Source organism: Alosa sapidissima, chromosome 2 (assembly GCF_018492685.1).
Source record: "Alosa sapidissima isolate fAloSap1 chromosome 2, fAloSap1.pri, whole genome shotgun sequence".
Taxonomy (NCBI): domain Eukaryota; kingdom Metazoa; phylum Chordata; class Actinopteri; order Clupeiformes; family Clupeidae; genus Alosa; species Alosa sapidissima.
Window position 1 is genome coordinate 10,737,490 of NC_055958.1, and position 16,127 is coordinate 10,753,616.

At 39.1% G+C, this 16,127-nt stretch overlaps 1 protein-coding gene and 2 long non-coding RNA genes across 3 annotated transcripts in view; 1 reads left to right on the forward strand and 2 right to left on the reverse strand.

The window, feature by feature from the left end:
- The first annotated feature begins 3,317 nt into the window (after positions 1-3,317).
- dgkh (diacylglycerol kinase, eta) overlaps positions 3,318-16,127 on the forward strand; it is a 174,102-nt gene continuing 161,292 nt past the window's right edge. The window contains exons 1-3 of the mRNA XM_042068970.1: positions 3,318-3,936; positions 4,034-4,188; positions 4,423-4,730. Of these exons, the coding sequence (XP_041924904.1) occupies positions 4,596-4,730 (135 nt within the window). The 5' untranslated portion in view covers positions 3,318-3,936; positions 4,034-4,188; positions 4,423-4,595. The remainder of the gene's footprint in view (positions 3,937-4,033; positions 4,189-4,422; positions 4,731-16,127) is intronic.
- LOC121689154 lies at positions 4,304-5,231 on the reverse strand. Its single transcript, XR_006024750.1, has 2 exons — positions 4,844-5,231; positions 4,304-4,744 (listed from the first exon to the last, which is right to left on the reverse strand). It is a non-coding gene; the product is annotated as an uncharacterized LOC121689154 (long non-coding RNA).
- On the reverse strand, positions 5,290-6,623 carry LOC121689143. The gene is made up of 3 exons (XR_006024749.1): positions 6,483-6,623; positions 5,977-6,097; positions 5,290-5,566 (listed from the first exon to the last, which is right to left on the reverse strand). It is a non-coding gene; the product is annotated as an uncharacterized LOC121689143 (long non-coding RNA).

Below are 16,127 nucleotides of genomic sequence, written 5' to 3' on the forward strand. Positions count from 1 at the left end.
TTCTTCTGCTTATTCTTATTCTTCTTCTAACGCATTTAATGCAGCTTCAACCGTTTAACGTAGAAACTTCATTCAAACTATGTTACGTAGGTCTTACTTAGGACATGGGTGCTATGTATTTTTCAGCTTTGTAACTTTTATACTTTTTAAACTATTAATTAAAAACTATCAAAATTTCCCCATTGACTTAACATTATGATTATGACATCACAATACGGCCGTTAAGCAATTAGAATCCTATGGCAGGTGTTCGGGCCACCTGGACCAACTGCCAGTCTCAGGCTTTAAGCATACAAACTCGCCCTATTAAGACTACACATCCTGTTCAACTGCTTCCTCTGCCAAAAACTGTTTCAAAATAAAAGTCCTCACTACAATATTTCACTGTTAAACAATTCAACCCTTTAAACTACTGAACTTTTTAACTGTTCAGCCATTGTAACTGTTGCTTGTCATCAACTATGACTCCTACCCACAGTAGCTAGTTAGCTAAGTTAGCTAAGTAACATGGTTAGCATAGTTAGCATGCTAGCATGTTAGCATGCTAGTTAGCATTTTTAGCAAAACTGCTTAAAATGATTAGCTAAGTTAGCTAAGTCACATGGTTAGCATAGTCAGCATGCTACCATGTTAGCATGCTAGTTAGCATTTTTAACAAAACTGCTTAAAATGATTAGCTAAGTTAGCTAAGTCACATGGTTAGCATAGTTAGCATGCTAGTTAGCATTTTTAGCAAAACTGCTAAAAATGATTAGCTAAGTAACGTGGTTAGCATAGTTAGCATGCTAACATGCTAGTTAGCATTTTTAGCAAAACCGCTAAAAACGATTAGCTAAGTCAGCTAAGTAACGTGGTTAGCATAGTTAGCATGCTAGCACTAGCATGTTAGCATGCTAGTTAGCATTTCTAGCAAAACCGCTAAAAACGATTAGCTAAGTCAGCTAAGTAACATGGTTAGCATAGTTAGCATGCTAGAATGTTAGCATGCTAGTTAGCATAGTAACTTTGTTAACATTATTATCTTTGTTAACATAGTTAGCATAACTGCTAGCAAACATTAGAGCCATTCCAACTGTCAGTTATCGTCAACTATCTACCTAAATAATTTAACCATTTAAACTATCCACCTATTTAACTGTTCAGTCATTCCAACTATATTAAACCTCATCTACTTAGCAACCAATATAGTTTGTTTTTACTCTGTATGATATTTTACATCATATTTTTTGCATTTTCATGCACTGTATTTCCTTCAGGAAATGCTTTTCTAGTTATTCTTCTTCTAACGCACTTAATGCAGCTTCAACCGTTTAACGTAGAAACTTCATTCAAACTATGTTACGTAGGTCTTACTTATGACATGTGGGCTTTGTATTTTTCAGCTTTGTAACTTTTATACTTTTTAAACTATTAATTAAAAACGAATCAAAATTTCCCCATTGACTTAACATTATGATTATGACATCACAATACGGCCGTTAAGCAATTAGAATCCTATGGCAGGTGTTCGGGCCACTTGGACCAACTGCCAGTCTCAGGCTTTAAGCATACAAACTGGCCCTAATAAGACTACACATCCTGTTCAACTGCTTCCTCTGCCAAAAACTGTTTCAAAATAAAAGTCCTCACTATAATATTTTACTGTTAAACAATTTAACCCTTTAAACTACTGAACTTTTTAACTGTTTAGCCATTGTAACTGTTACTTGTCATCAACTATGACTCCTACCCACTGTAGCTAGTTAGCTAAGTCACATGGTTAGCATAGTTAGCATGTTAGCATGCTAGTTAGCATTTTTAGCAAAACTGCTTAAAATGATTAACTAAGTTAGCTAAGTCACATGGTTAGCATAGTTAGCATGCTAGCATGCTAGTTAGCATTTTTAGCAAAACTGCTAAAAATGATTAGCTAAGTTAGCTAAGTAACATGGTTAGCATAGTTAGCATAACTGCTAAAAATGATTAGCTAGGTTAGCTGGTTAACATAGTTAGCATTTTAGCATTGTTAGCATGTGATTTATACCTGTATCAACTTCCAGCTGCAAATCTAGGCCCCATCAAAGAATCAGTTCAACTGATTGCACCTGTATCAACTGCTTTCTGCTGAACTAGGCCAACTCTCTCTGTGTCTCTCCATTCTACAAGGATATAAGGCACATTTCAACCAACTTTCTATCCATTCATCCTCTTCAAACCATTCACTCATCCACCCATTAAACTATCCATCAACATCCATTAACCAATCTGCCTATCAACATCCATTCAACTTTCTGTCTATCAACATCCATTACACTATCTACATTTTTAAAACTATATACTCTGTCTCAGGCTTTAAGCATACGATATGGCTCTATTAAGACTGCTTTTAAGCAATTAGAATCCTAGGCCAGGTGGCCAGGCTATATTAAACCTCATCTACCTAGTTCAGTCATTCCAACTATTAAACCTCATCTACCTAGCAAATAATTTAACCTTTTACACTATCCACCTATTTAACTGTTCAGTCATTCCAACTATATTAAACCTCATCTACCTAGTTCAGTCATTCCAACTATATTAAATCTCATCTACCTAGCAGATAATTTAACCATTTAAACTATCCACCTATTTAACTGTCCAGTCATTCCAACTATATTAAAGGGGTGATAGAATGATGATATAGGGTATTTGGTGCTGGTCCTTAAGGTCTCTGAATAGGGTGTGTAACATTGGTTGGGCTGAAAATGGCATATGTGCTGTTCTATGCGCCCTAATGCAAGCCTGGTTAAAAGCCCTAGAATGAAACGAGAGGTTTTCTCCCTTTTATGGTATGCTCATGAATATTTAGATGAGCTGTGCGCTGATTGGTTGGTTTACAACGAGCGAAGCTGTGGAGCAAACGCGTCATGGCCACAAGCACTCACTCACTGAAACATCGAAATTGTTGATATGGACACATTAGGTGTTGAACCATATATGTATGAGCCAGAATCAGAGGAAGAATCTGATGTAGAGGAGCAACCAGTCGCCCATAGATTACAAATGACTACTTCAGAATGGTAAGTTTTTTCATTTATCATTTACACGTAGCACTACACGTTAGCTGTAATACTAATGTAATAGCCTACTCACACTTCAGTGTCCTAGCCTAAGCATAACGTTGTATTAGTCTTATGTTAACTTTGTAAGCAGCATAACAGTTATTCATTTGCACACAAACAAATGTTTTACAACATGTAACGTTACCCTCGTGCATTTTCTGTCAAGACGTCCAGTTAGCGAGAAAGTCCGTATAGCCAATATGTAGCGTGCAGATAGCTATAATGAAATGAGTGCTGCTTGCAAGGAAAGTAGCCTATACTCTCGTTTTAGTCAGTATATTGTTACCGTTCTCTCCTGCTGAATGGGTTATCTGATTAGGAGTTACCTACATTATTTGCCACGTAACGTTAGTAGTAATATGTGATCTTACAACAGGACGTCCAGTTAGCTGGGCAAGAGACTATTTCCGTAGTACCAGTTCAGTATGTTATGGCCGTAATGAAATGAGTAGCCTACTGCTCACTCGCTTCAACAAAAATATTACCACTGTCATGTCACGAGAGGTAATATTTTTGTTGAGGCGAGCAGTAGGCTACTCATTTCACAAACACCATAACCTACGAACTGCCACTACAGAAATAGTAGGCTCTTGCCTAACTAACTGGACATCGTCCTGTTGTATATATTATTACATGTAACGAAGATAATAATCTCATAACCAGATGACCTAATCAGCAGTAGGCTAACTTCTATCCTGCTGATTATATCATCTGATTATAAGATTATTACCCTCGTTCCATGTAGTGATATGTGAACTTACAATTACATCCATCTCCCCTTGCCAGGTGTACGTGTGGAAACTGTGACCGCATGCCCCAGGAGAGAGAAAATATATGTTGCCGGGAAGTACCCCAGGTAACTAAAACTGGAGATATTTACTCAAGCTAATTTGTGCTTTCTGCTCATTCAAAATGACAAAATAACAACATGGTCTTTATATTTGTTTTTACAGGTCATGAGAAGAATGACCCAGGTTCCGGAGGAGATAACCTGTATGATTGACCATCCTGGCCTTGAACCGGTGTGCCTCAACATATATTCTTTACAAAATGCAATGAACATCTACAGAGCTGACCATGGGCAGTTGAGAATAAGAGGGATGGAAAGGTGAGGACAATCTGATACAAGTGTTACCAGCTATATAATATAAATCAAATGTTTTTAGCCAATATGCATTCATTATTAGTTCAGCAGGTCACGAAAACAAAGTTTGATGCAAACAGTAAAATGACAAACTTTATTTTGTTTCAACACAATCATACAGTGCTATACTCAAAAATATAAAATATTCAAAAAATAAATAGTAAAAAAGTGTGCCTTTCCACTCTGATTTCTCTGAAGGCAATGCAGACACTTGGCCTACAGATCTTTCGTGAGCTGGTGCTGGGGTTTCCTTGGGCGAAGTGTCCGTGTTGTGATCCCCTCTTGTGTGGTGCTGCGCATACGGAGGGAGTTTCCGGAAACATCAGGGCAGTATGTCGGGTTCAGACCCCCCCTCGACTGAACCGTGACACATGCTCAGCGACAGCATCCTCCCTGGAAGGTCTGGGAAGTTGAGCACACAAGTCTTGGGGCACAGGAATCTGCTGGACGGCATCCACATAACGAAGGGAGTCATGGACGATCTCTTCGAACACCAGTCTTATCAGGTTAAAGACATAGCCTGTTGTGTGTGAATTAATAAGTTATTGTTAGTGTCTATACCGTTGCACATTTGTTGCACAATCGTTTGTATAAAAAAATATATACATTTTAAACTTACAAATCGTTTGGCCTTTGGAAACACAAGCCTGTACATTAGTTTCCCCTTGGCTGTCTTCCGTTGAAGGCATCATACGTGTGTGTTCTCAGCTGCATTGCATCAAATATCTATAAAATAATTAAAAGTAGATCAGTTGTGAAGTCATCAGTGAAAGACAAACACTTCCTGCAGGGGACAATGAGCACAATGATACCTTTTTCATCTTTGAAAATGAAGCTCCACAAAAGTAAATGGCAGCAGACAGCTGAAGGTTGCCCACAGGGGTGCTCCCAATAACTGGCTGACTCTTCCACTGTCGGAAGAACTTGCAGTGAGGGCATAGTTGGTCGATCGCTAGGAAGGACCCTCTTCTGCGTGGCAGGAATGTACAGGTTCTTGTGCACACAGGGCAGATCTCAGTCAAAAATCTGTCAAAAAACAATTGTACTGTCTGACAACAGTCACAATGCATATAAATAGCACTGCTGCATTGTGAGAGTTGTAACTTTACTTACAAAAGCTGAGATGATTCTGTCTCCATTGTAGCAGACTGTGCAGGATCGTATGTGGAATCTTGAGGATCAGTGCATGCAGAGGAAACATCTTCCACCTCCTCCTCAAATTCAAGGCGAGGTCTCTTTGCTGGCCTCTGACCCTTCAAAGGAGTTGAAGAGAATGGCCCAGAGACTGAAGGAGCCGTTGTGCCTACTGCCACACTTTGGCATTGCGGCGTTGCCTGTATGCCTTCAAAGGGGGAGGGGGAGACTATTTAGTGGGGTGTCATATGGATTGCTCGGTGCCGAAGGACAATGTACTGCTGTGATACACCATACAATTTACTAATCAGTCATATCTTTTGTATATAGACCCATTCATACTGGTTGAACAAATAACTTTCACCAGCCTTCCCCACAAAAGTAAATGCAGGTCATTCAGTGAGATGAATAGTATGAATAGGTCTATTCATACTATGAATACTTCTTTAATTTGTTGTGAATGGCTCACTAATGTACTCAGTCATCAAGGTAAGTAATTGGGCAACACTGCTCTACTAAATGCTACCCAGTAATAATGCTACACATGTTTGGAACACACAAACACCATAACACGTCTGATAATATTCATGATAACATAATAATAATTAGAACGTTTACCTTTGCTTCGTTGGTGAGGTCTCAATGTAGTAAAAGAAAGCTGCGTCCCGCGAGATTCCACACAAGGAGGATCTGTTTGGCATGCTGCAACTTTTGTTCGTGGTTGTTCTTGTGATGTGCTCTGAAATCATTTTACACGATAATGTTAACGTTACTCCTAGTTTCCACTTCTAAAAGTGGTAACAGGATCGACTTAGGTGGGTAACATTACAGCTTAGTGCTAGCTTCTAGCAACCAAACTATCGTGATTCTACTCAGCTTTAGCTATCTTGCTGGAATAGAATAACAAAATAACCTGACGAAGACCTGGACAAACGTGCATCGTAAAGTGTAGATTTACATGTCAACATGTTATTTATTCGAATGAAATACAGTCAGGGAAATGAAATAATGTTACCCCCATTGCTAACAAACTGAATCGTAACACATTCTACGTGTACATGTATGTTGCTATACACGATATGCTAGCATTGCTATCAACTGCTTAGCGACAAAATAATACTTACAGCTTGCGGTTGTGATGACCTTACGGTCGGAACAGCCCCTCGTTTCAGTAAAAGAAGTTTGGCAAATCCTGCTTTAAACTGTCCAAGATTTTGAAAGCTGTCTTCGGTAAAATGTTTAGAGCAAATGAACAGCTGAGCGTCGAACTTTGCTGGGATCTTCTGATAGACAAACATTATCCATGCCTGCCGAGTCTTCGGATCCTTGGGAAGACTGTGACAAACTTCCCCTTTCTCCGTGCAGCCTGGAACACTGCATTTACCTCTCTGGCTCATTTTCGATAGAGAAACTGCCTGCTTTGTAATTCTTGTAGAAGTAAACCCAACAGTAGGCTAGCTAAACTAGTGTCTGACATCTTCACGACCTCCATTCATGTTCTTGGGCCAGCGAACCAGTGGGCTGGTCTGTATGTAAATTTTGGGGCGTGACAAATGTACAGGCCAGAGCCAAATAAGGCACCACTTCGGAGTTTGCGTAAACTCTGAGCTTCTTTTGGATTCGCCCGTTTTATGGCGGGAGTTTCGAATTGTGAGATTTGCACAGAAAGGAGGCGTGGATGGGGTTTTGAACTTCTCTGTATCTCCATTTCACCCACTGAACTATTGTTATTCATCTATGACAAGGTAAACTCGGTTTTGCATTCTATGACCCCTTTAAACCTCGTCTACCTAGCAAATAATTTAACCTTTTAAACTATCCACCTATCTGTTCAGTCATTCCAACTATATTAAACCTCATCTACCTAGTTCAGTCATTCCAACTATATTAAACCTCATCTACCTAGTTCAGTCATTTCAACTGTATTAAACCACATCATGTTGGTTGCCAATTAGCACATCATCTGTTTTAACAATATATTTCACACCATATGTTTTGCATTTTCATGCACTGGTAATTCCCTGGAATTGCGTTTTCTAGTATTATTATTCTTCTTCTAACGCTTTTTGTGCGTTTAATACAGGGCTGCTAGAAAATGTTAGTTAAGTTAGCTAAGTAGCATGGTTAGCATGTTAGCATTGCTAGCACTGCTATAAAACATTAGCTAAGGAGCATGGAAATAGGTCTTTATTTTAAAACGTTTCCAACTGTTTATTACTTGAAAGCAAGATGACGATTGTCACAAACATTTACCTATTTTAGGAGAAATTTTAAGCTGACAGGCAATTGTTACCATTCTATTAAACCAACGTTCACCGACAAACGATCAGGAAGCGGTTCTTCTTCCTACTCGGATACTAGGATCAAACACATGAAGTTGTATCTCCGAAGACATTTTGTGCAACAGTTTTGACTCGAGTTTAAGTCAGGTTTTAGCACTGTAAAGTTGAATATGGAGCATAGCACAGGCAGAATCGGATGAGGACGCACTGGAGGAAGCGTCACAGTACTGTTAGCCAATCAGAGGTGAATTCATTAGCATGTCATTAATATTCATGACTAGAGGCGAAATCCAGTCGTTCCTCCCCGCCCACCTTCCCCACCAAACTAGAACAGCATGAAACAGACGCAGGACAGCATTTTTTTCACTAAAACCGGCTCACAGGGCATTCATCAATACTACAGACCACTGCAAAATTAATGAAAAAACGATGAGATGAGACCTTTAACTTAGATAAGTTTCTCGTCCCGTCTCCTCTCCTCGCTCGTTTCAGGTTATCAGTCTCTTCTCCATAGTAGGCTACTTTACTCACTGACTCGACTTTATCAGAATTCACAGATTTCACTGGCTGAGTAGCAGCAAGCGAAATGATGGTTCCTGAAGCTCCTGAAGTAAATGCTGTTATCCTAACCAACGAAACATTTAGCGCAGCTTTGAAATCTTACGTGAAAATCTAAATTAGGCTATTATGGTCTGGATCCAGATAGGATCACGTCACGGTCCGGACTCGGACCGCGGTCCGCCATTTGGTGATGGCTGGTTTAGTAGCTTCTATTGGATTTAATAGCATCTTTTGACAGCGCAAAAACGAGAAGGCAACGGTGTTCAAAGGGGGGTCATCCCTGTTCCCCAGGTCCTATGTTCCCCGGGTCCTATGTTCCCCGCTCGGGGTTAGGGTTATGGTTAGGGTTTTAAAAAAGGGTCCTATGTTTCCTGGTCTCATACAAAGCGGGGAACATAGGACCCAGGGAACATAGGTAGCTCCCTTCAAAGGTATGGCATAGGCTGCTGCATTCAGAATGAGCTATATCCTATAATATAGCCTTTCTACAGCGAGTGGTCAGACAATTATTCATAACACCCAACTGTCTTGAGTTGCAGTTATAAAATCCAACTACTTAAAAATATTAGATAGTTAGCAGGCCAGACAGAACCCAAAAAAAATAGTTTTGTTTACCCATAGCTACAACGTTGCTATGCTTTGCTGGTTTAACGTGATGAGAACGGTGCAAACTTAACTGATGGGTTACTGATCTACAATTCTGACTGTGACATGATTTAAGCATACAGCAAAGTCCTGTAAAATATGTCATTTTAATGTAGCCCAAAATGATAGGCTATTAAAAAAAAGTCAGACTTTCTGCCCTACCAAAATGTATGGTCACCGCACGCTACTGGGGATTGCTCTTTAAGGTGCAAAGGCACCACATTTGACGAACATTATCCACCTTGGATAGTCGAGTGTCGTGTCGTCCATTACCCCTTACACAACCAACAGCTATGTCAGTGATATAGGCATTTTGTATTCTGCAAAGTCATGTTATCGGTGTGAGACTTGTTAAGAGTAATCACCTTACAGTGTGTCCTCATCGTCCCTGTCCTTGAAGAATCAGGGGAACATATTAGAGCCAATTATTTCCGACATTCTGGCAACATTTAGGAGAATACATGCCACTTTTCTCTAACAGTTAGGCTACCTCGGTTTGGAGAGTTAATACATCCACTGTCGGCGGCTCCGCTAATACAATGTTCATACCTTCTACTGTGAATTACACAAATGAAATTTACACGCAATCATCTCATATTTCATAACCAACACAATTATGTATGTTCATTGCCAATACACACCCATTACAAAGGCATTTGCTGGAAATGAGGCAGTGGGGTCAGATGATGTGCCCCCTTCCACCCCTGCCATCATCGGCCGCCCTTCATTGTTAGCAAGGGCCAGCTCCTCCGAAACAGTGAAGGGCGGTGGAGCTGGAGGTAGAGCTTTTTTTTTTAAGTTGAAATCACTACAATAGGATTAATGGCGAACAATTCAGCCTGTGGCATGAGCCTATTTATTTTCCAGACAATATGCAGGGGATTTCACTTACGAATTTACACAATCTGCTATTTTTTGTCAGCACACCACCCTAGCCTTATTATGAGCAACCGTGTTGCCCCTCGCAGTGATTTGGTGCTTAAACTCCTTGTAGGAGTTCATGATGATCACTTGTTCCTCCTGGGTGAAATACAGCGCTCTTGTTCTATCCATTTTCTGACAGGGTGAGTAAAATGACGCAATAAACGCCCTTTTTATGTGAACGCGCATTGAACCTAAAGAGAAAAACCTGGCTTGACAAATTGAGTGGTCAGTGAGCTTCGTGGTACCGTTTAACTTTGATTGCGAGTTTCGTATTTGTCGATCTAGGTTATCCGAAGAAAGCCTGGGTATGTTCAGCGAGGTTCGTAGTATACCCCACTGACATACAATCTAAATAGTCCACAAGAAACCTCAAAGCGTTACCTTTCATTTCAGACCAGGATTAAGCTTCTGGGTCAGTGACAGATAAGGGTTGGTAAAATGAGAAAATTAAAAATATGTTTAAACCTTTAAAACAAAACATGCCTGAGGTTTGCTAAAGTGTATACTTTGTATTTCTATTTCTGTTGTATTCATATTATTTAATATGACGTGTATACTATTTTTTAACAAAAGATAGAACTAACAGCCTGTTAAATTGTCAAATGGTGTAACCACAAAAATGACAAATATCTAATATTGCACACCTCCTAGAGTTCATGCAATTGCTCTCATGAAATTATTAGTTTATTTTGTAATATCCTATGAGAAAATATTTTATTATATTTATTTCTAAATTTAAATTATATGGGTTTTTCATTGTACTGAGCAAGACCATATGCTGTAAACATCTTGTTTTATGTCTATTCTTTGACCATTGGAGTAAAAATGGTTTAAACAACCATTATTACAGTGAAGTAGAGTGTTAAATCATTATCCATATTAACTTTTTTGTACATTATTAGTCTTTTAGACAAAATACTGGTTACACCAATTGACATAAATCGGTTACACCAATTGACCATAAAACGTTTATAGCAATAGGACAAGAAATTGACACAGAAAATAGGCATCAAGGTAAACTGAATTGGATATTTTGATATGTATTCATGTCATTCATCATATTCCATATCAAATATCATTTCATAACATCAATGAAGAAACTTGTGTTCTATTTGATTTCAGTTCAGTTCTCATACAATTTCAGTCTATACCCATTATTTTCAAAGAGAGTGAGATAAAGGACCCTATTTTCGCGATGCAAAACCTGGCGCAAAGCGTATTATTATTCTGACGCGAAGTTTTTTCCTATTTTACACTTTTATTAAATAATGTGCCCAGGGGTGTGGCAATTACCAACATAAGGTGTGGTCTGGCACATGATCTAAAAATCGCTATCTTACACCATCTAAAAAGCATTACGCCACTGACCAAGAAAAGCCTGGTCTAGCGAAAGGCGCATATGAAACACAGCTGAAGACACACTGTCACGAGATGTAAGCAGCAATTCCTCTGCAGAATAAATGTCCTTAGTTTATTTAGTCATTCGAACATTATAGGGGGAAGTTTTGCTTTTTTCAGGCTATGTTTTTGCTGGTAACCCATTGTCAGTCAATAGTGAAAGTAATTAACTGTATAACTGTTTTGTCATTGACTATGACACCACGGTGAAGTTAGTTTCACTTTGCCTATGAGTTCAATTAATAGACAAGTGCAGATGTGTGTAGCCTATACTCTGCTAGGTTTTAGTAAAGAATGGCTTAGTGGAATACCTGTTCCATAAGGTCTTGCGTACAAGCAGATTCCTTCAAATACACCGCTGACTATCAAAATACTGATGCTCTGTTTGAAGTTGCCCTGCTTGCTGTTAAAGGGAATGACAGATGTCCTCCTCATTGGTTTAAAGGATGTTAAGCTCAAAACACACCCATGACTGATTAAGAAACATAAGAGCCACCTTTTTGCGCCAGGCACCTGACGTTTGATAACAAAACCACCCGGAATGTGGATTGGACAAACCCCTAAATGTATTTACGCTATTTGCTAGTGACCATGCATTTTAGATTGCTAAATTAGGGCCCAAAGTGTATGTGGGAGAGAATAAGAGTGAGTGAAAGAGTGGGTATGGTCTACACTAACAACCAACCAACAGCAGGATCTGCGTTCACATGCTCTCTGTGGCGAGACAAGTTTTCCTTGCTTGTAAGTGGCATCCATTGGGGGACAAAGGGTACATTTTGTATATAATAAATGTATTTATATTATTTATTTATAATTTGAACATACTGTTTACATACATCATAATAAAATATTGAAATAAATTATGGAAGTTTAAATTTAAAATGAAAAGCTTTGACATTTCAAAAATCGCTTAAATTGCAATCTCATTAAACCCTTTTAAAGCTATTGTTCATGCTAAACAGTTAGTCACTATTTACATTATAAAAATAATATAATTGGCACCTAAAATTACATACCCTGAATCTGATCAAACTGGTCTCAAACAGAAAAGAGTCAAATGGTGTAACCGGTTACACCATTTGACATTTCTATTTAAAAGCACAATTTGCAGGAATTATTATGGACAACTATGTACACACTTCACCTTTATGTGAATATTCAAACATAGTTTTTACATTAAATTGGAATATTTTATGATTATTATGATTTATCAACATTTTCAAAAGGTCATACCATTTGACATGTAACCTAAGCTTGCCTGGCCATGGCCTAAAAACACTATTATGTTACTTTAAGAGAGTTGCTAACCTTGACTCATAGCAGTTGGGGTCTTGAAGGGTCCTTCTCTATGACATAATTTCCTGTCACATTATCCTCTGACATAATACATACAAAATTGCTCCTTAAATGGTGGTTACACCACTTGACATTTCAAGTGGTTGATGTGACAGACACGATTTCCCCATATTAATTAAAACATTCAGAACAATGGGGTTTCGTTACTTGTATTAACAATTTTTTACCCAAATTAAGTTAATACTCTTTCAAAATTAAATAAATCCAAAACTTTAAGATTAGGGTTTGATGAAAATGATATTTGAAAATAATTTGTCAAGTTATTTTCAAATTTTAACAATTTTAAATGTATGTAACCCATATGTACACAAAAAAATGAGCGTCAGATCATTGACCCTTCTACACAAAGGGGTTCATGTGCAGTAAGCATTTGATTATGCATTTTGAATAACAAAAAGTCCTATGGGGAGTTTCCACAGGCATTTTACAAAACACATGAGCATACCTTGGCAAATAATAGTCTAAAGCACTCATATTTTCATTCTATATTGATCTAGTTTTGCACACAGCTTCACAAGACCTGTGGGGTATACTACGAATCTCGATTAGTGGGTTAGTGAGGTACTGTATGTTGCGCTCAAAGGCATGGTATGTTGTGACACGAAAGTGGATGAAAATGTATCAACAAATGAAGCAACATTTCAGCTCTTACTATCCTGTAGTTTTTATTAGTAGGCCTACCATGGTTCAACATATGTGTAAAGGTTATATAATAATTCACTTTAACTGAGAAGTTAACAAAAAATATTCCACTATTCCACAAGTTAACAAAAACAGAAAGAAAGGAAGACAGAAAGAAAGAAAGCCTTTGAAATGTAGCCTATCCCACGCTTCCACAAAGAGGCATATTGAACTAATGTTTAGGCTACTGTACATGTTTTATGCATGGGTAGGCTATATTGTTGTTTGGTGATTTAGCCTACTCCTTTACTACACCCTCTTCTAAGCAAACAAGGCATATAGGTTCATCATGTAGCATAAATATTTTGCTCTTTCTTACATTAAATAACTTTAATTTATCCTCTCTACTTGTCCCTGTAGTCATGGCCTCCTCCTCATCACTAATTTCGGGTTCATAATTTTCAGTGGTCGACTGGTTGATCTGCTGCTCAGAGGCTACAAATTGTACCGCATAGGCCTACACAGATCAAACTTCAGTTTTGTTATTAATATTTGCATACTGCAAAGTCTATGAATCGGATACAAAAGGCTAATATTTTAAGAAATGTAATATGTTGCTTGCAAATAGCTTGACAACGCTACAAACGTCCAATATTAGCCCAATAACTGCTAATAGTCAAAGTCAAAGTCAAAGTCTGCTTTATTGTCAATTTCTTCACATGTCAAGACATACAAAGAGATCGAAATTGCGTTTCCTACTATCCCATGGTGGAGACAAGACATATTTTACCAATTAGGTCCACAGACAAACATAACATTCAAGTAAACAATATAAAAAGTAAAAATAAGAAGGCACATACAATGAAGAAATAAGAGCAGCAAAATTTGGTAGAAATTGTGCAATTGTGCATACAGTAGACAGTCAATATAATAGTGCAAAAGTCAGGCCAATAAATGGCTGAGGTAGTTTTGTTTGACCTGTAGTATGCAAGTGGCATAGTGGTGCAAGTTATGTAAGAGCAGCAGAAGTGTGTTCAGAAGTGTTCAGGACAACAGGACAACAACAACAAGTTGCAAGTGTGCAAGTGTACAAGTGGAGTAGTGCAAGGCAGCCATTTTGGGTCTAAAAGTCCAGGATGTTATGTAGCTGAGGGTGGAGGGGGGAGAGGGGGGAGAGAGTTCAGGATCCTAACAGCCTGGTGTATGAAGCTGTTGGTGAGTCTGGTGGTGCACAAATTGTGAGCGGGGTGACTTGCATCACTCACAATTTTGGTCGCCTTGCGGGTGAGGTGGGAGGTGTAAATGTCCTTCAGGGAGGGGAGAGAAGCACCAATAATCCTTCCAGCTGTGTTCACTATGCGCTGCAGGGCTTTCCTGTTGTATTCAGTGCAGCTTCCGCCCCACACAGCGATACAGCTGGAGAGGATACTCTCAATGGTGCCTCGGTAGAATGTGGTCATGATGGCTGGTGGAGCACTTGCTCGCCTGAGTTTCCGCAGGAAGTACAGGCGGCGCTGAGCTTTCTTTGCCAGTGATGCAGTGTTGGTGGTCCAGGAGAGGTCTTCACTGATGTGCACCCCCAGGAATTTGGTGCTGCTCACTCTCTCCACCACAGCACCGTCGATGGTCAGTGGCAGGTGTTGGGTGTGACCTCTACGGAAGTCAACAACAATCTCCTTGGTCTTGCTGACGTTCAGCAGGAGGTTGTTGTCCCTTCATTACCTATAGGCTATCTCTCTTTACCAGTTGCCACTTTTGTCTTTAGGCCTAATCTAGAAGCTTGGCACATAGCAGCATCTACCTGGCCGTTTCAGTCCCTCCTGGCCTCTTTCTACCATCCATCCTTCCTGACGCTTATGGCTACTGTAGTAGAGAAAACTTTTTGGAAAAGACGGGCTATATGGACCCAACCAACTCTTTTTGGGAGGGGAGAACTCCCTCACACGGTAGGCTACAACCCATGCAGAGGCAACGGTGCCATGCACAGAATGAGGAACGTGTAGCCTACTTTAAGAGAAGTTAGACTAACGTGACAAATGTCAATATTTTTTTCCTCGACCGGCCCAAAAGTAAATATTAATACAAATTATAAAAACAAACAAAAAGCATAAAAACAGGTATGTGTGTGTTTCACACCAGATAAAAATATTTTCCTCTCATAACTTATTTAAACAAACTTTAGGTGGCAGGGTTAAGAAAACAACACCATTGGATTTTGACATCAAAATTTCAAAAGGCTTGAAAGTGGTCAGAGATAAAGTCCTACTGTAAATGTAAAAATCTTTGAGTATAAACAAAAGTTTATGAAGGGGGTACATTTACCCATCTAATTTGCCACTGGGTGGCAAGCACCTTAAATTATGCACCTTTCAGTATACTGGATGTTGCACATATTTGAGCAGGTATGACTTTTTGTCATATTAGGTACCCACATAACTAATTAACAGGAAAACAGTAGGCCTAAGATGTAAACCAACAATAGTAAACTATTACTAGCCTATAACCACAAACCGTTATTATAAGCCTACAATAAAGTAGCCTGGTCAAATCAGTTCCTATCGTGGGTAGTTCTTCAGAGCCCTATTTTTACTACCCCTGCTGTCTGTACCACGTCCATTACGGACACTATCATCACGATTACCACTGCCACCTCCAGGTATATTGGGCAGAGGGTCGAAATAAGCAAGGTATGGCTGGACACCGTTGTATACACGCAAAGACGCACCTTCATCACAGACGCACCGCCACTGTCAATAGACGATCGATCATAATCTCCAAAATACAGATATTCTCATTCAGAATCAGAACAGGTGAATAACATACTGTAGCCTACCCAAGACTTTATCACACGTGAACGTTTTTTCAACATTTGGTGTAGGCCTATTTCTGCTTCAATTTATGCAAAACTATGGCCTGCATCGCTTCCGCGTCATTACAAACAAATGCACGTCTTGTGTTTCTCGCGTGCGAATTTGGGCTGTG